Source organism: Metarhizium acridum (assembly GCF_019434415.1).
Source record: "Metarhizium acridum strain ARSEF 324 chromosome Unknown scaffold_29, whole genome shotgun sequence".
NCBI classification, from domain to species: domain Eukaryota; kingdom Fungi; phylum Ascomycota; class Sordariomycetes; order Hypocreales; family Clavicipitaceae; genus Metarhizium; species Metarhizium acridum.
In genome coordinates, this window is record NW_027094017.1 from 1,083,317 (window position 1) to 1,102,790 (window position 19,474).

Consider the following 19,474-nt stretch of genomic DNA (forward strand, 5'->3'; position numbering starts at 1 on the left):
CGCCATTCACGGCCATTGACTGCAGCAGAATCCACACATCGGGCCGGCGGGAATCAGAACCCCATTCGGCGACTGCTGTTTTCAGGGTGTGGATTCGCCTCTGCGCAATTTCGTGCTCAGCCTCAGGAATCAAGGTGATGAGTTCATTGTTCGGGGCATGCACGGCCGTGGTGGTGATCAGGGCGACGTACTGACCCTCGAACGGCCCCGCGCGGGGACGCACCAGGCACACCTTGCCCACTCTGGTGGTGGACAATAATAGGTTTTCGAGAAGTTGTTGTTGCTGCTGCTGGGTGCCACCATTGTTGCTATTGTTTGGCGTCGGCCTGGAGCTGGTGGTGGTGTTGCTGGAGCCGGCGACGGGTGATGGGCAAGCTGGTGATGACTGTGACTGTGACTGTGACTGTAGCTGTGACAATGGCGACGGCGATGACCGTGACGATGACGAGGGCGGCTTGTTGGGCACTCCAGGCGTGATCCTGGTTGCTTTGAATTCGGTGGCCATGACGGCGGCTGCGGCATTGACGTCTATGGCTGCGAACATGTCCTCATCATAGCTGCTGACTTGCGACTGCGGCGATGATGACTTTGAGGTGGAATAATAGTAGCTGCTGCCGAGGGGAGACACGGGAGACACGGGAGACACGGGGGAAACTGGTGTTGTGGAAGAATAGCCGTCGGCGTCGTTGGCGTTTTGTGAGTCGAGGTCGAGGACGGAGTCGAGATGGAAGTCGAGATGGAACTGGGAGTCGTCTTTGTTTTGCACGAGACTTGTCCGTCGCCGCGTCTCCCCCACCACATCAACCGCATCAACCAGATCACACGAGGTGCGGTTCAGATAGCCCTCCAGCTCGCGGTGGGCTGTGCTCAAGTCCCCGAATAAATCAGAGACGAGCGACTGGCGCCGTGACAACGGTGAAACATTGGAAATGGCGATATCCTGTGCTGACGTGGAGTTGATGGTGGCGGCAGCAGCAGCAGTGATGACTGCGCTGCGAGGTCGATGCCGGGTCTGGGTCAGCAAAGGTTGAACCAGCATGGCCTCGTCGATGGGCGATGCTCGTCCATGTCGAGAGTGAGCGTGACGGTAGCCGTCCATTGCCATTGCGGCTGTGGGCAGAACTGTGCCAGTTGCAGCCAGACAGGACGCACACCAAGGCACCAGGCGCAGGCACAGACCGGGCAGGGCCGTCCGTACTACCACTCGTACATGGACTATGTGCGAGGGCTTCTTTTGTTTGTTTGCCTGCGGTTCGTCAAAGCGTACGATGGTCTCCCTCTCCCCGTAAACCGTCCGAGTTGAGGCTCTCGACATGCTCGACTTGGACGCAAACAAGACGGCAAAGAGGTGCGCACCGTGTTTGGGAACAAAGAGACGGAGAAATGGCCTCGCCAAAGGTTAAAAAGAAACGATGAACAGAACCACGGACCCTATGCTAGACCACTTGCATTCAGACAATTGACAGCAGCCAGTCATGGCAATGGTCAATATCGCCTCCTCGCCTGGCGCCCCGGGCTGCCTGCCCATGTTTTGCATGTTGTTGCGGCAGACACCAGAGACAACACTAACATGAGTCCATGGCACCCCGGCCGGCCGAAAAGCGCTGTCTGTTGGTGTGTAAGATTCGGGGATTCGAGTCCGGCTGCCCGGAGACTAACGAGCTTGCAACTCATATTGTTTGTGTATTGAGAACGGCCAGGCGTCTCCCGAACTGGCCTTTCAACTAGTTACTTACTCCGTACTCCGTATTACTCGCGTGACGTTTTTGTTCGGAGTGCGAATTCCCGGTTTACCACACTGGGTACCGTAACGTCCACCCGTCTCAACCAAGTAAGTGACAACATTTGTTACATAAATAGGAATTATTCATTATTCGCCCAATACACGGATAAATCTCATGCATACCCGACTCTTTGGGCCCGTTGCACCATTTGTTGCCACCACCACACACACGGTGCTACGATGCGCTCATAAGAGCGTTCTAGAATACCTAGGTAGCTAATTCGGCCGGCATCGTGTCAATACAATGTGCGTTGGTTATATTAGCTCTGCAGCGTCTTCGCAGCAGTCCCTAGCTTTGGTCTGCTGACGTAGCCACTGCTCAAACTCGGGAAATCTTAGATGGCCAAAGTTTCCATGCGTCCACGTTTATGGTCAAAGATTCACATGTGTCATGGCTCATGGCTGCTCCACGGGTTCAGTCAAAGTTGACGACGGCAAGCGCCGACCTTGCTACCTGTACATACTATAATTCAAGAGGGCTGGTTTGAAATTGGAGAAGTCTGGGCATCACATTAGTAGTACGTGCAGCCCAGGGGGAAAATTCATGCACCAAGAAGCTATTGCGAGACTTTGTTATTCTAATCACTTGAGACGAAAGCCAAACCATGCTCGACATGTGCCAAGTACAACAACAAGAGGCGGCACTGTAAGAATGGACACCAGCCCTGGGGCGTTTTAGTGCTATACTATGGCCGTTGATATTATGCGTCGTCGAATTTAGCCCGACTGGCATCCATCAGCCCGGGGCCCTTGGCCTTTCCCAGCATGCATACCTAAGTACATACATACGTACACATGCAAATGAGTCGAAAGAAGCTTTCACCCGATTTGGACCGGGACGGCTGTGGGCAAGTTAGAAAGCCGTACCTACAATAGAGTATCTGCAGGCACAGCAAAGCCGCAGTCCTGTCCCAAACTTGAAAACGGCCCGTCTCCATCACCCGGGGGTTGTCTGCTTCAACACAGCCATCATACTACCTTAGCTGATGCGCCTCATCCAGCTTGCACCCAAAAATAACCACAGATCGGCCGGGCAGTTCAATGCTTGCCCAATTGGGGCGTCAGGCAGGCCAGTCAACACGCTGATCCCTGCCGACGGCATTACACTCTGCAGCGCTCAGTGGCGGTCCCTCCTGGTGGACGGTCTGCGTGCCGCAGAAGTTACCCTCCCGAAGATTGGATGCCGTGGTCCGTCGCCTGCGAAGACGAACGGCCAGGGCTAGCTTGGGTTCGGAGAAGAAGTTGTATTCCACCACTTGATGCAGTTAGGATGAGCTAAGCTAAGCGGGCTAAACCGGGGGGGACACAACGCGGGCTAAATTATTAGCCGCCTTCTATGTGACAAAATTAGCATCCTTTTTTCTTTCTAGCGGCGTCAACCCCAGGATAACCACGCGAGTATCGACGTCGCGACGCATGGCCAGTCGCACCCAGTATGACGTTCGTCTGTAAGCATCGCGGAAATTCCTCGCACTATTGCAAGGAAACATAGCCGTCCTCAAGGAGAAGAATCGATAACGTGGGATAAACAGCCTGCTGCGCCTGGAGCCGGAGCCCTGTCACTCACACGCATCACACGATGCCGTGTTCTCATCCACCACATGCTTGCCCGAGCATCTCGTTTTCCAAAAAAAAAAAAATAAATAAATAATAACAATAACAATAAATAAATAAAATAAAAAATAAAACCCATCTTCTTGTAACGGCGACTAGCGGTGACCAGAGATACGCCAGCAACATTCGCCTCCGTCGCTCATGTCTGCGTGCCTCGATAGCCAAATCAATCTCACCCTACACTGTGTATCCCTGTGAGTCACAAGTTAGAACAAGTCATATGAGCAAAAACTAGTTTTCTGTGCTTGCCTCTATAGTCGGACAAAACCAGAAAGAATCATGGTCCGTCAGCCACTCAACGCATCGGGATGCATCGACATGATGGATTTATGTACCGGGGTTGGGGGGGGGACTGGTCCATCATCCAAGGCGGCACAGTCAACACCAGTCACAGAGCATAAGCAAATTTCCCATTGCATATGGTAGTTTACATAGTCCCGTGAATCTAACCAAATCAAACAGCACAAAAGTAATAGAATCCCTCATCGTATAATTACAAGTAATGCCGCCATTTCCCATCATGCCCATTCACCATCCGTAAAATGCGTTTCAAACGCTTCCCGTTCAAGCTCTCGTCTGTCCGCTTTGATATCGAAACCACCATCACTTCTTCTACCCTCAACCCCACAGAGAGATTCATTTCCCAGCTACTATTTCTTCCTCATCCGGTTCTTCAATGCTAGTCCGACTCGTTGCCTCCCTGACCTCAATGGCTCTATAATCCTCTCCCTTCTTCTCGTCTGAAGATACCACGACTTCGTCTTTTAGGTCGTGACTTTCTTCGTCACGTTTGGCTTTGTTGCTTTCGTTTCTGGACCCAAACGGCCACAGACCGCTGAGACCTCTGCTGCTTTCCTTGGCGGGATTGACGGCTAGCGGTCTCAGCACCAGCTGTTCCGTATTCGAAGTCCCACCACTCCTGTAATCTTCTGCCATGGCAAAGTCACCGAATTCATCATCATCCTCGTCAGCCTCGTCAGAGTCGCCATCGTCTGCACTGCTTCTTCTTCCGACCATGCCTCTCCACCAGGATCCACGTCCACCATCTCGAACAACGTCTACATCTAGGTCATCATCGTCGTCCATGTCATCATTATCGTCTCTAAAGGGGTCCATCGTATTGTTGTCATAGTCGTCTCCTTCATGGTGCATTGTTGCAAAGGATGGCTGCGCCGCTTGGTTGTTCTTCTGATGCATTGCCAACCGAGCTGCCAGCTGCAGCCTGGCTCTTGACGGAGGAACATTCAACGGCGGAGGCGGCGGTGGAGGCGGAGGGATTGATGGCGGAGTCAACGAGTTACCAGTATTGTTGAGAGGGTCTGTATAAGACCGAAACTAAAAGAGGGTTGAGATCAGCAACTGAGTCCCATAGTCCGGAACAACAAGAGACCAAATCGAAGCAGGCTGCACTGAGTAGAGGTGGCCGTGACTGCAAGACCTTCATCACGACATTGTCTCCCTGTCATTCCCTGACAAGCACATCTCCAGTCTGCGCTCGTCTTTCCTTGGCCACTGGCTCTCTGTATCTTGGATCTTTTTGTGTTTTGCCCTTCATTATGCAACTTTAAGCACTACTGCCTCCATCCATCGTACAGATATTTTATCTCAATGCATCCGTATCCGCCATTTCACTGTAACCCTGGAATGCCCCTCCTAACTATTTCGTATGAGAATGCCGTGCTGCAATAACATCATGAAAATCAAATCTCTGCTTCAGCAAGTAACCGTAACAGATCATTGAGATCATCATCTTCGAATTCTTCCAAACGAGACAGACCTGGCTCGTCAGCGCCCGCCGCATCGGCCGCCGTGCTGTGGAAGCTGGCGCTTGCCAGATTTCTTAGACAGGAGTCCAGCGCCACATCCTATGATGACATTGACCGTTCTGTTCCGTGTTCGTCGTAATGGTCTCCTGACCACCTATCTTGCTGCGAGCCGTCTTCCATAATCTCGTCTTCGTAGTAATCCCGAGTCGTAGTAAATCTCACAGGTGAACCAAGACTCGGGCGAATGTCCACAGAGGAATCTCCCAAAATTGCTTCCAGAGGCTCCGGAGACATCGAGATCACATTGACCGGAGAATCTGTGTTCGCATTCGCAGCCACCTCTGGAGAGCCAGTGCCTCGATCATCAAAAGAATCACCACTCACCTCAGAGTTAACATCCTCCTCCTCCACATCGCCCTCATCATCCTCTTCATCGCTGCTACTTCCGAAGCCCGACATCAAGGTTCCGGCACTAATTGCGAAGGGGCCAATGCCATTGTTGCTGCCTTCGTTAATTTCAATGCCGCCATTCAGGCCGGCCTCCGCCAAAGCGTTCGAGCCAGTTGCAGAGGCTCCTCCAAGTCCAGAGAGTCCAACACCACCTAAACCATTGCCGCCTCCTATGCTTGCACGGTGGCCAAGAGCAACTTCAGGCCGGACTCCGCCCAAAATAGCATTGTCTCGCTCACGCGTTTCCGCAAGAGCACCTTCAACATAGTTGATCCACTCTTGACTCATGACTTTATCCAGGACCATCTCGGAAAGCAATTCGGGTGGGTGTCTCTCGGTAAACTTAACCACTTCCTCAGCAATGAGAGTCAAGTGGCCCATGTATCCCATGCGGGTTTTTGTCTTTGCCTGCGACTCGTCGCTAGCTTGCTGACCGTTGATGATGGCTGCTGTAATGTCTGCTGCTTCAAACAGAGAAACCGCCAGGGTAGGGTTATATCCGCGATCCATGGGACCGTTGAACACTTGCTGCACTATGTCGTAGACAACATTGTGCAGAAAATTGTTCCAGGGGTATGAGAAGAAAAAGGTCTAGTCAAAGTTAGTTTAGCTAGAAACAAGTAAATGTAGATGAGTGCAAGGGTATGCTGTACCAAAATTGCAGGTACAACGCGGTGTTCTACAAACTGCATCTTGAGGAAGTCTCCGACAACATGTTCTAGTGGTATGTTTATATGTTGAGGTGGTTGTTGCTGCCCAAGAGCAGTAGACGGATCATCCACAACAGCGATTTGTTCTGAAGATTGAACTCCATGTGCAGGATGAGAATCGGCTGGGGGATGAACAACAGTCTCCGTCTTCTGTGCAGTCTGATCTGGAGCGACCGACTGTGGAGCACTTGATGAAGTGAATAACGGTGCTGGAGTATCTTCTGGGTGAGGAGAAAGGCCACGATGCTGATCTCCCAAGTTGCTGGGGTTCAAGGAGGCACCAGAGGGCGTCGGTTCCGGAAGAGGGCTGGCCGAAAGGGACGATTCGGTAGGCTGTTGGGTAGAGGTGAGATGCTCGTCGATTTCCCTGGTAGCCAAGTCTAACTCTGTCCGTTGGATGCTGTCCGGATTGGCAAACTTTGCAGATTCGGCCAACTCGGCCGGTTTTGATTTTGAAGGAGACAGTGGCGCCACAACGAGGTCAGGGTCTTCAAAACGTTGTTCGTTGATCTTGTCACTGCCAACAGAGAGACGGGGAGAGCTGAGTGGCTCATCCACAAAATCATCTTCGTCCTTATCGATGAATGACGAGGGCGGGGCAGCAGTGATGTCGTCCTCGGCCTTGACAAATTCGTGGGATGTATCCTCGCTCATTTCCTTGCTCGATTCAACTTCCTCAAAGCCATCATCATCTGCGTTTGTGACTTCCAGACGCCTTCCTTCCTCATGGACGGCGCCGTGACTCATGCGCATGGTAAGATCATCAGCAGACTGGTCGTCTTCCCTCAAAGGTCCCAACCTTCCTTCGTCCCTGAGGCGCTGGCGCACAGCATCTCGCGTTGCGATCAATTCCTGAGCACCGACTTCGTTGAGCAACCCCATGTTACTGCAATGCAACAGTTCTGCCATCAGTTCGCACGTCTTGAATCTGTCAAAGCCAAGGGGCTCAAGCTTCTCCCCAAAAGTGGACTCGGATCCCTCTTTCTTTGCGGGCCCGTCCATAATGAGGCTCATGAACTTGGGTACATTCCGGGCAAAAAGACGCAGCAGGTAACCAAGATAGATGGGGTCCCGGCTAGAAGGAACCTGATTGGACTCGGTGCCCATATCAGGGTCATAATCCGAGTTGTTCTTTCTAATGACCTCAATGACTATTCCGACACCGACTGTGAGGGGGTTGCCTCCTCCGAGCATATAGCCGATCAGCTGCTCGACACAAGGTTCAGATACCAACTGGCGTGTGAGTTCGTTGGGGCCAATGCATTGCTGTTCGTTTTGTGAGGCATTCGCAGAGATGGTAATAATGGCCTTGATGAAGTCGCCAGCGGCCGTCTGCACAACCCAGCTGTGCTTCGGGTCGAGGCAAGAGAGTAGCGCGGGAATGATGTCTTTTGAGAAAAGCCACTGTTGTACGGCAAGCGTCGCAGGTCAGCAGGGGGTTTGGAATTCAGGATGAGCAACATGGGCTTTTACGAACCTCTACAATTCCTTGTCCTCCTTCATTCCGATCCAGGGCGATTATCTTGAGAAGCAAGTCCATAATCATGGGACATTCGACATGTCTGAGAAGCTCGGCGACTACATTTGGGATACTCCGCAATAATTCCATCATGTCGTCTGTTTTCTTCTCAAACAGGGACTCGTTTACCTTTGTGAAATAGCTCGCCTGGAGCGGGTCGAGGGGGGCCGGGCGCTCAAGGAACTTCCAGAATTTGCGAATCAGGTCTCGGTTCTCGGTCAGGGCCTCGTAGATGGACCACGTGTCGGAGCTCAAGACTTCAGAAGCAACGAGGGCGTATCTATTGCGCCTCTTTTCCTGCTCCTCCTCATCATTGTCCGTCACGTCGGTTGCGCGAGACGAAGCCCGGGGCCGCGAGAAGGGCAGCAGGCGACTTTTGCCCTTGGACTCATCGTCAGCGGGGTCATCGGGGGTTGCGAAGACCTCGAGTCGGGGCGCGACGACATATTCCAGCAGCTTCTCAAGGATGCTGTCCTCGCGGAGATATTCGATGAGCTTGGAGTTGTGCTGCTTGAGCTCCTGGATGAGATCACTCTCGTCGAGCAGCTCCTCGAGGGTAAAGTCGGGCTTGTCGAGGATCGTGTCGATTGTGGAGATGTTGGCGTAACCGCCGAATCTCCAAAACATGGCGACGTTTCGATGGCGCAGCACCGGCGGTAGAAAGGAAGGGAATGAACGGCGATGGGCTCGATGAGCCGGATCATGTACTGCGCTGCAGAGCGTAGGCCTCGTTTGGAAGACGTGACATGTGCAGAGCAACGGTTGGGTATTGGCTGAGGCAGGCAGATACTCGGGAGCCTCGAGCCTGTTGGACTGGCGGGAAGACTTGGGCTGAGTGGACCGTGGACTCTGGACGGACTGGTGGATGGACTGGTGGACCAGGGCAGGGAAGTGGAGGAGCAAAGAAAGCTGAGCAGGTAGCAAAAGGAGAAACAAGGCAAGACCGCGTTTCACTTGACAACGCAAGTGCGAGATTCGACAGTGGCAATGAGAGAATGCGAGAGTGGGAGAATGGGAGAGGGGCCCCCAAAATAAGTAAATGCGCAGAGATGGAAATTGAATCCAATGCGTGCCGTTGCAAAGCTGGATGGGTATGCACAGCAGGGGGCTTTCGAGTTGTCGAGGCAGCGCAGTCGATGGCTGCGCTGGAGTCAAATGTCGACAAAGTCGGTGGTTTGTGTGTGATTCGTGATTCGTGATCCGGGCAGCCCAAATGATCCAGTTGACCGCCCCGTCGACCATCAGGGCTCTCTCTGACTTGTATTGGTGCTGGTCTGGTGTCTTTGCCTTTAGTCAAGCTGCTCCAATGTTGTCGGGCACTTTGGTAGGGACCGACGAGACCAACATTCAACACCAGACTCTACGGGGATCATCAGCCAAATCATCAATCTCACTCTCGCCTCATCCCTGCATCTTCGGTCCCGAGGCTGCCATTGCCGTTGCCACGAGCATCGCAAACTGCTGTTCCACTCTTCGCCTCGACTTTGTCTTGCCTTGGTGTCACAGCCACGGCTTCAGAACGGCCGGCCGGCCCAATAGCTATCAATTTAATCCAACATCTCCAGACCCCATAATACGCTGTACAACCAACCTCCTTGGCCCTTCAAACTTTACAAACCCCGGTGTCCATCGTTTTTTTTTCCATTTCGGTGGACGCCACGCCAGCTCCCAACTTTTGTCCGAGACATCGAGCATGCATCCATCCCCAAATGACTCGGCCTCCTCCTCCAGCAGCCAATGTACCGAGTGTGAATACCATTGTTCTGGCGCGAGGGGGAGAAAAACCACAAAAGCCCGCGCAGACTTATTATTGCGTCCCGCTCTTCCAGCCCAGTTCCATTTCCCCTTCGGCACCCAACATTGTCGCTTTGGGATGCGACTTTGGCCTTGCCCTTACGTGAGGTGGTTTGCGCTTGTTCCTTGCCAAGCTTTGCCTTGCGACAGGTTCCAGGTTCCATTTTGTAGGGTCCCGAGATAGTCTGAGATCTGGTCGTTCCGTCAAATGCCATCTACTACCTAGGCACTTGAGCGGGTGCCTTGTGAGACAGGTATGTGTACCGCACGTGCTTGAGATATGTGGAAGAAAAATATCGCGATAAAACTATCATCTGTGGGAAAAAACCAGAGTACCTGCTATTCCCAAGTCCAGTCCTGTCCAGTCCCGATTCTTCTGTTTGTCATCTAGTGTTCGGGTTCTTTCGTCCCCTGCAAAGCCATTATACCTCGATGTTTTTTTCTTCTCTGTTTCCCCTAAAAAAAAGCCATCAAGGCCAAGTTCCGCCTGTACTAATTCTGGCTGTGCTCCCATTCCATTACCAGGTCCATATTACATCACTCAGCACGACGTTTCCCCAGAAATACACATCGCAATAAATCGTGGGGAAATCTTCTCCCATGTCCATCAACCCCAAACAGCCTTCAATCCCGGCCTGCCACGTTGCCTGCGTCGACTCCCCGCACCTCTCAGCGCACATACAATCTTCGGAGCCCGAGTGTCAGCACCTGGTCAGACGCCGAGGCTGAGCTTACCTCAGACACTTGGATCGGGTAAGCTGTGCAAATGTTGCGTTGTAGCCATATCTCAAAGGTAAGGCGTGTATCTTGATTCCTTGGACCGTAGGACACTGTGTGCTATGTGGTCGTACAAACATGGATGTAAAAGGTGGAATATGGTAATTGGTTTTTGTCCCTCGCTACTCCCTACGTTGAATATTATTTTCGTCCGAGCCACTGAGTCTATACATGTATGTATTTACACGATATTCATGATTTGCATCCCTTTATCCAATTCAGCCCTGACCGTCTTAACATTGACCATGTCCTTCAGCAACACACCACGCCACCAACTATACCATTCGGCTACTTCTTGAAGGTCTGCCTCGCCAAGAGCCAACCACTCCTGCAATTTGTCGTACCACATAGGTAAGACGTCTTGTACAAGCACCTCGGCAATGATGGCGTCACCAAGCATGCGGTTCCATCGCATCACGCCCGTGAGGATAGGCAGATAGAGCTCTTGGTCCGCAGGGTCCACACGAAAATTGGTCCGCAGGTATCGGCCCATCGATGGTAGCACATGGGACATGATGAGCGGTCGCCACTGACTGCCTAAAACATCTTCCCATTGCTTCAAGCCGGGCACTGTTCCGCGCTCAAACTCCCATACATCAATGAGTTGCCGGAACTTCCTCTTGACGTCTGCCACGAGGCCAGTGCCCTTGGGATCCAGGTGGTAGGGGGGAAGATGCTGTAGCCATGGGAACAGCCAAGTATGCGGAAGATGATGACATTGACGCTTCTTCTTGGGGTTCCAGTCCGAGACTGCTGTTTCCAGCTTCCGTGCTACGTGATTCATGACCTGAGCTCGTACAAAAGGGGGCAGTAGGTCATTCCAGGTCTCAACCACGTCAAGCATGGGGCTCGGGGTCAACGGGTCCCATTCGCGTACCGCGGCGACAACCCGCGGAAGCCAGTTCTTGTACATCATGCTTTCATATGGCGTTGTGGCTTTCTGGTGTCTTCGATAGATCCCTTCCTGTTGCATACGGTTCAAGTGCCATTTATCAACAGATTGTCCCTCGTTTTCTGGTTTTATGAGCAAAGCCGACAGTCCCTTGAGATCAGCTGTAAATTTGGATGGGTCGACCAGAGGATCCCATTCAGCATCTCTGAAAAAGGGATAAATAGCAGCTACGGCAATATCTGCTGCGTCAGCGTTGACGGCACCAATTTCGGCTGCTTTCTGCAAACAGCTGATGACTTGGTCCCAATTCGAATCCGTGGTGAGCTGCTCAGCAACCATGTTTGAGAAAGTTTGAAGCTTCTCAAAGTCGGACCGTAGATCTTCCATTTCTTGCTCTCTCTCATTCAACTCGACATTGACCCAGGCCTTTCGTTCTTCAAGATTTCTCCACTCTTCAGAGAATGCCTGAAGGTCCGCTTGTGCTCGTTTAACCAATTTCCTTGCTTCTATCAGCTCGGTTGACTCAGACACTCCAGAATTCGGTGTCATGATGCCGTTTGTCGATGTGATTATCTTGTTCCCAGGTCCAGTCATATCCAAAATCGGCGTGAATGCATCAGGAATTTGTAAACCCGGCGCTGAAGCCTTCAATTCCTCAGCTGTCAAATATTTCGTCTTCTGCCGTCGTGGAGTACTAGCGCCGCTGCCACCTAGGCCACCGAGAGCCTTCTTTTTCGCCTTCTTGCGCTTCTTTTCCTCTTCATCTGAGTCAATCACAGTTTCGCCCCGTAGTTCTGCTTGCCGCTTTTCTTCCCGACGTTCGTGTTCAGGCTTTTCTTTGACGGCTCCCAAACCGATGCCCTGTGGCCGCAGATTCGCCTCAATGATAATGTTTCGTCCTTGTCCTTCTTTACCAAGACCTTTACCCTCAACATAACCCATTTTAGCCATCATCCGCGCTCCGAAGCCCTTGGCATTGATCTTGCCTTTACTCGTGAAGGCGCTGTGTTGTGGTTTATTTTGGGGTGGTTCTTGAGCCACAGCTGTCTCCTTCAGCACTGGCTCGTTCGTGGACGATGGTACGAACCCCATTCCAAGTACGCTGCCACCTTTAAACTTGGACTTCACTTTTGGAATGCGAGATTTGTCAGCGCTTTGGACTTGACTCTGTGCGGCTCGTTGAAATGTAGAGTCTAGTCCTTCACCAAATCCCAAGCCAATACCAGCCCTTGTACTATCGTCACGATCATTATCGTCTTCGTCGTCTTCTTCCTCTTCATCGTGCTCACTCTGGCCTTCGCCGTCGGTACCTTGGCCATTGTTCTTCAGGTGACCCAACACGGGCCTGTGTTCCTCGGATTCCATTTCATCATCCGACTTATTTTCTTTCGAGGCCGTGGAAACAAATGTCATGCCTTTATTCCGCAGAGACTTTCGTTTCCATCTCGACCCTGGGCCATCTTCCTCGCTATCAGAACCAAAGATGCCGAGCGCCGCCTTCTCCTTGTTGTTCTTCCCAAGTCGTCGCTTCTTTCTCGGGTTAAAATCGCCGAAATCGTCGTCATCAGCCGTCACGCCTGGTATGCGGTAGTCATCCTCTTCTTCAGAGGCAGACGACGAGAACTCTGCAGCGGCAGCTTTTGTGAGCCGTGAAGGGTCGAACGAGTAAGTCCCATTTCCTGACATCTTGACGTGTTCCCTCTAGAGCTCAAAGAGCTTCACCTAGAGGTGCAGCGGATTTTCCCATGCCAATAGCCAAAGGGAAGGGGGGGGGTGGTAGCTGTCGCGCCGCATCCATCCATCTCGCCCAGGCAGCAACTACTGATCTTATCTACACGTGACCTCTGACGCTGTGAAACGTCATAGTCACCTGGGCACTATTGCTCGGCCTCGCAAAAGCTACAAACGGGGAGAGAAAAGTGGGATGTTCGTAATTTTGAAGGAATTTCTGAGTGGTGAAGAATGGTTTTTTTTTTTGTTCAGGTACAGTTATTGCGTTGGATTGGGATGCGCAAAGCGTTTGCCGCCATTTTTACAAGTGGAATAAGCTCCACGAACACGAAGGGCAATAAGCTACAGCTTCAAGGAAATACGTCCACATACTTAAACTACCTACCTAGGTAGATAGGTAGTATACAGGCCATGTTCAATTCGTATTCGAAACTACAGATGTTATTTAGGGCTGTGTTTATCTTGTGTATCCCTTTCTCGCTTGGGTATCTTGATCGACCAGCTCCTTACAAATGATAAAGCAGCATCGTCATAGTCCATGTCAGCATGAAGACGATCATGTCGGCAGCGAATAGTGAGCAATGCATTCCACAAGACATGAGCCTGGACATTGGGAGCCTGGGGCTCAGGATCCAACCAGGAGGTTCGCATTGGGCGCATGTGGAGAACGCAACCGCAGAGGGGTGCTGCACAGCTTATGTCGTGCTCGTCACTGGGCAACCACAAGGGTGGTGGGCTCGAAGTGCAGCCAGCGAACATTGAAAACAAAGGATGCTAACATCCGAGCTCTCAACTTACGAGAGGGCGCTGAAATCTGTCCGCAGCGAGGACAACGGTAGGCAAAATGAGTGTTGAGAATTCTTTCGAGCCAAAACATTACCTGCTATTCAAGATGGATTTCAACCAGTGCATGTGCGCAGCGAGTGCGTAGTGAGTCGAGACATTGCAAGCCATTTCAAGCCATTTTCGGATTTAGGGTAGGTCACTAGCCTGTAGCTGTACGACCGGACGAATCTCTGACGGAGTCAGGCACCAGCGCACCTCTGATTGGCTCCCGAACGCCTGGCCAGGGCATCTGGACTCCTCAAGTGCTGATTGTTCAGGGGTCAACAGTCACTGTTGACATGCGGCATCAGGGTCGGGTTGCCCCTTGGACGACCCGGCTTGTCAGGTAGCCAGGGTCCGGGTGCCCAGTCATCCTCTCCCACCGCCATCCGTGCCGACATTGAGTGCTGCCGCGGCCCCGCCAAACAACATTGAACATGGAATCACAGTCAGTTGTCTGATCCCCCTTCCCAACCAGGCAAAACATCGCTTCGTAAACTACCAGACTCTTGTCGCTACTGTCGCACTTTGAATTAAAGACCTGCTGCGCTACCTGAACTGCGATTCATATTATTAATTGTCCCCCTTTTGCGACCTGTACCAGTTGCGGCCTCCTCTGCTGGCGCTGACCAAAACTCCCAAAAGGTTCGCGGCAACCCCGACACTCCCCGCCTGGGACGTCACGACCAACGCACAAATTTGGAGCATTTTGCCCGCTGTTTTCTTCTCGATCAACGACAGGAACGCACGGCCTGTTCGCAGTACCTGCTTGTATCAAGTTCTTGTTTCGAGTTACTCCTTCGTTTGTACTGGCGATACAACCTGGATTGTACTAGCATTGGCCATCTGCTGGCGTTTCCACAGTTTCTGCTGGTAGGTAGTTTCTGCTTCTGCGAGTATTTACAACCCCTGGATATGCACGGCTTGACCCTTCGGAGCGTGAATGAGCATTTCGAATTCAAAGGGTGCTATGGATGAGCATCAGCGCCGTGGAAGGATATCCGTGCTAATCGACAAGTTAGTTCGTTTAGTGAAGCCTCGAGGGAGACGGCCACTCCTGCATCACGAATCCCACGCCCGACGCTTTGAGATAATGGCGGATCAAGAGGAGGACTTTAGCTCCTTGCCGCTTCCTGACCGATTTACTCATAAGGTTTGATTGGTTTTATCTCCTAGCTTGTCTGTAAGACGGGAGCTAATTCGCGTTGATAGGTTTGGAAGGTAAGGAAAGCAGCATACGAAGATGCTGCCAAACAGTTCTCTGCTTCACCGGACGAGGCCGATCCGTGCTTTCGGCCATTCCTCAACGATCCCAATCTCTGGAAGTCTGCTGTCACCGACTCCAATGTCGCCGCACAACAAGAGGCTATTATTGCTTTGTGTGCATTCCTGAAATTCGGCGGACGCGATTGCGCTCTGCGGACCCGGGGCCTAACAATCACACCGATGGTTGAGAAATGCCTATCGTCGACGAGAGCAGCTACCAAGCAAAACGCGCAAGAGGCTTTGCTTCTTTACATCGAGCTCGACGCCGCCGGCCCGGTGGTTGAAGACGTTTTACCTGGCCTAGCCAACAAGGTCCCCAAGAACGTGGCTGCTACACTCAATGCATTAACAGCCATAATCCACAATTATGGATGCAAATTAGTTGACCCCAAGCCGGTGCTGAAGGCTTTACCAAAAGTATTTGGTGCAGCTGACAAGAATGTCCGTGCTGAGGCGACCAACCTTGCCGTGGAACTTTACAGATGGTTGCGCGAAGCCATGAAGCCCATGTTCTGGGGTGACCTCAAGCCAACCCAACAGACTGACCTTGAGGCTCAATTCGAGAAGATCAAGGCCGAGCCGCCACCGAAACAAGAGCGACTGCTTCGATCCCAAGAAGCTGCCGCAGAGTCCGGCCCAGCTGGTACAGATGATGGCGAGGACGGAGTAGAGGATGAGGAGGAAGCAGCCGAGGTCGATACGTTTTCGCTTGCTGAGCCCGAGGATATCACGAAAAAGATCCCCGCCAACTTTACCGATATGCTCGCATCCTCAAAGTGGAAGGATAGAAAAGAAGCCGTTGAGGCCTTATATCAGGCATTAAACGTTCCCCGCATCAAAGACAGCGATTTCGGCGAAGTTAATCGAGGCCTCGCCAAGTGCATGAAGGACGCTAATGTTGCGGTTGTTACACAAGCGGCGCAGTGTATCGAGCAGCTGGCCAGAGGACTGCGACAAAGCTATGGCAAGTACCGAGCGGTTGTTATGCAACCTATTATGGATCGTTTGAAAGAAAAGAAGGCGACGGTTTCAGATGCCCTGGGAGCTGCCCTGGACGCTGTTTTTGTCTCGACAAGCTTAACTGATTGTCTTGAAGATATTACTGCCTATCTAAGCAACAAGAATCCACAAGTCAAAGAGGGTACTATGAAATTTTTGATCCGGTGCCTACGGACTACCAGAGCAGTTCCTGCCAAGCCTGAGATTGCCACCATTTGCGAATCTGGCAAGAAGTTGCTTTCAGAAGGCAGCCCAGCGCTCCGAGATGGCGGTGCTGAGATTCTTGGAACAGTGATGAAGATTATCGGCGAACGAGCCATGACTCCATATCTGGACGGCCTTGACGATATTCGAAAGACCAAGGTTAAAGAATTCTTCGAAACGGCCGAAGTCAAGGCCAAGGAAAAGCCCAAGCCCACACCGGCAGCGAAAGCCCCCCCTCCTTCGGCAAAGAAAGCACTTGGTGCAAAGAGGCAGCCTGTTAAGAAAGCCGGTGCTCCCGTTATGCCCGCAGAGACTCCTTCTGCGGTAGCACCAGCGGCACCCAAGCTCGCAGCCGCCGGCAGCAAACTAGGGGCCCCGAAGCCGTCAGGCTTAGCTGGGTTGAAGGCTCCCCAGAAACGGACGCTCGGGGGACCCGGAACTGCGTCTCCTCGGCGTCCGGCCACAGGCCCGCCTGTGATGCCCCCAGAAGACGAACCTGCAGCGCCGCCTCCACAGCCCCGAGCTGGGTTGTCTCGGGGACTCGCTGGTCGCTCACTGGCGAAGCCAGCCGCAACTCCAATTATGCCTACAGCCGATTCTCCACCACCTTCAAGTAGTCTCACTGCTGTTGAGCGTGCGGAGTTAGAAGAGCTTCGGGCTGCCAACGAAAGACTGTCCCGCCAAGTCGACGATATGCGGCAAGAGCGGAATAAGTTCATGTCTGAGATTCAAGAGTTGAAGAACCAGAATGCTGGCCTCATAGAAGATCATACTAGAGATGTCCTCAGCATCAAGGCCAAGGAAACACAGCTTGTTCGAGCCCGAAGCGACGCCGAGGCGACCGCGCAGGCCAATGAAAGGCTACGACGAGAGCTAGAGCGCTTGAAGAGAGCACTGAGCCGGGCCGAGGGTTTGGGAGCACAATCAGGTGTGGGAAGTCCAGGTACGCACCCCTTCTCTCGTCTGTAGTAGCCCCTCATGTTTTATGCTAATTATCAAGCAGTCACGTCACCGACGCTCGACGATGTTGGTATCTACCGCGATCCAGGGTCTACGTCGACCAGCCGTAATAGAATGAGTTTTACGAGTACCATGTCGGAGGAGAAGGAAAATGGAGAGCTGGCGTACCCGAGGAGCAAGCTCAGCCCAGAACTTCGTCGTAGTGGAAGCGGAGCGTCCTCTGGGCGTGGTTCTCCAGCTAGGGGCTTTAGGAGTGCTGCAACTCCAACGTATGAGTCTCTCGAGCCAACCGCACCAGCAACTCGAGATAGACCTGTTTCTGCATTGCCACAGCCTACAAATGGCGGCGGAGTTGAGAGCTGGAGACGTGCTGCTGAAGTTACGAGCCAACTGAAGGCCCGCATCGAACAAATGAAGGTAAGTGGAGAATTATCCCCATGACTATGAGAACTTGGTTTACTACGGCATGCTAACACATTCGCAGGCTAAACAAGGCCTTACTCGACCCTAAGCTATTGACTGTCTGGCGGTAGAACCGAAAAGAAGGGTGCAAATTTCAGGTCGTGCTGATGAGATCCGATGTTCTCTTTAGAGTATATTTAAAAGCCTGCATATAATGTTTGGTTGTCAAGTTTGTACTGCATTTCGATGGCGTTGAAACGACATACCCTAGTCTTTTGTGTGGTTGACAGTATGAAACATGGGTAGTATTGGATGATCACTCCAATCATATGTGATGCTGGATTGGAGGGCATAGATGTATTGACATTGGGACGTTTTGGTAATGATTTTATGACGGGATGGCTCTTCAAGCGAGGAAACCTTTTGTGTTGTATACCACATGGATAATTGTGTTTAGCTTAGGATGGTAAGTATGGCTGTGGGCATGGCCAGAGCTTTCCGAGAAAAGTCGAGTCTATTCTACTCGGAGTGCATTTAAAGATTACGTTACACGGGGTGTGACAAGCTTGGCGGTGCTGTTCGAGGTGTTGCAACGGCGACATCTAGGCTCTAGCAAGATACGTATATCCACTTATAAGGACACGCTATCCCCTCTGGTGTGTTAAGGCTCCAATCGAGTATCTACAGAGATATATATCCAATAAGAAGCTAAATTTAAAAAGGTACATTAACTTACTAATAAATTAAGCGATAATAAGAGTACTAATAAGATAAGATCCAACAAGTCACTACATCTAACTCAATACAATCCTAACGCGATTAACGGGTCGCCTTACGGTCACCCGCTATCAGCATGGGCATTATGGGGCTCGTAACCTCACTAGAGCCTTAACACACCAGAGGGGATATGTATTGAACAATATCGAAACGATTTGACAGAGCATACTCATCATGATTCCGACCATCCACATGCAAGCAGGGTGGTACTTGTGGGGTTAGCCAACAGCTGAGTGGTGACGTAATGTTCAGCGAAATTTGCACAGGGGCTCGAGCAACATTGAAGCTTGGCAGGTTGGGCAGCGCTGTGTGTGCAGTGAGAGAGCTGGGAGAGAACGCCAACGCTCGCTGGGTGGAGTCTTTGGTCCTTGGGCACTTGAAGAAGGTACACCCACATCGACGCTGGTCCATGTCGGGTTAAAATCAACGGGCGTTTGCCCAGTGGGCAGAGGGACTGTGGCAAGTTCCCAACTGGCAACAAGCAAGCCACCAGGTCGCTCCTGCCGTCTTGCCTACGTCACATCCAGCGCATTAGCCCAAGGACTTGTGTCCACCATCCAATGGACCGCTGGAACAGGTTTCCTGCACGTATTTTGCCCCAAGCACATGCCCAGCTTGCTACGCTTCCGTGTTCTCATTCCTCCATTTCCTGTCCTATTAAGTTATTGATTTATTTCTCATTATTTCTGCATCATTCACACCCCTAAGCATCTGCTTTCCGTGTCAGCCCGTGCCGACAGCCCAAACCCCAGCCGTTGTCTGCTGTTAACGATAACGTAAAGCGGACTTCAATTTTGGGACTTGTGAGCGCCCCTCACAAAAAACCGCGATACCGAAGCCCCCCTCATCGCAGCCGACGACGTCGAACGACGCGTGCCGACGACACAGCCGCCACCGTCGACTGAGAGAGTTTGAATTGATTGTTGCTATACGCACATGATTCGTGCTGTACGCCTCCAGCTACCGATGTTGCCATTGTAGAAAACAGAAAGTCGCCCACACCAA

General features: G+C 51.9%; 3 protein-coding genes across 4 annotated transcripts; 1 reads left to right on the plus strand and 2 right to left on the minus strand.

The window, feature by feature from the left end:
* Positions 1 to 3,810: 3,810 nt before the first annotated feature.
* Positions 3,811 to 9,465, minus strand: SIT4_3 (sporulation-induced protein). Its single transcript, XM_066118191.1, has 3 exons — positions 7,801 to 9,465; positions 6,267 to 7,727; positions 3,811 to 6,204 (listed from the first exon to the last, which is right to left on the minus strand). Exons 1-3 carry the CDS (start codon positions 9,082 to 9,084, stop codon positions 5,263 to 5,265), a joined length of 3,687 nt encoding a protein of 1,228 aa, XP_065976791.1. The 5' UTR covers positions 9,085 to 9,465; the 3' UTR covers positions 3,811 to 5,262.
* Positions 9,466 to 10,531: 1,066 nt separating this feature from the next.
* On the minus strand, positions 10,532 to 13,598 carry J3458_004393 (uncharacterized protein). Its single transcript, XM_007809844.2, has one exon. The coding sequence runs from the start codon at positions 12,989 to 12,991 to the stop codon at positions 10,595 to 10,597; it is 2,397 nt and encodes a 798-aa protein (XP_007808035.2). The 5' UTR covers positions 12,992 to 13,598; the 3' UTR covers positions 10,532 to 10,594.
* Positions 13,599 to 14,237: 639 nt separating this feature from the next.
* On the plus strand, positions 14,238 to 18,415 carry J3458_004394 (uncharacterized protein). Of its 2 annotated transcripts, XM_007815495.2 has the most exons (5): positions 14,238 to 14,734; positions 14,884 to 15,014; positions 15,074 to 17,273; positions 17,334 to 17,707; positions 17,775 to 18,415. In XM_007815495.2, the coding sequence occupies exons 2-5, from the start codon at positions 14,955 to 14,957 to the stop codon at positions 17,799 to 17,801; spliced, it is 2,661 nt and encodes an 886-aa protein (XP_007813686.2). In that variant the 5' UTR covers positions 14,238 to 14,734; positions 14,884 to 14,954; the 3' UTR covers positions 17,802 to 18,415. The 2 variants fall into 2 exon arrangements, with proteins under 2 accessions (XP_007813686.2, XP_065976792.1); XM_066118192.1 differs by lacking the exon at positions 14,238 to 14,734 and having other exon boundaries at positions 15,000 to 17,273.
* Positions 18,416 to 19,474: the final 1,059 nt, after the last annotated feature.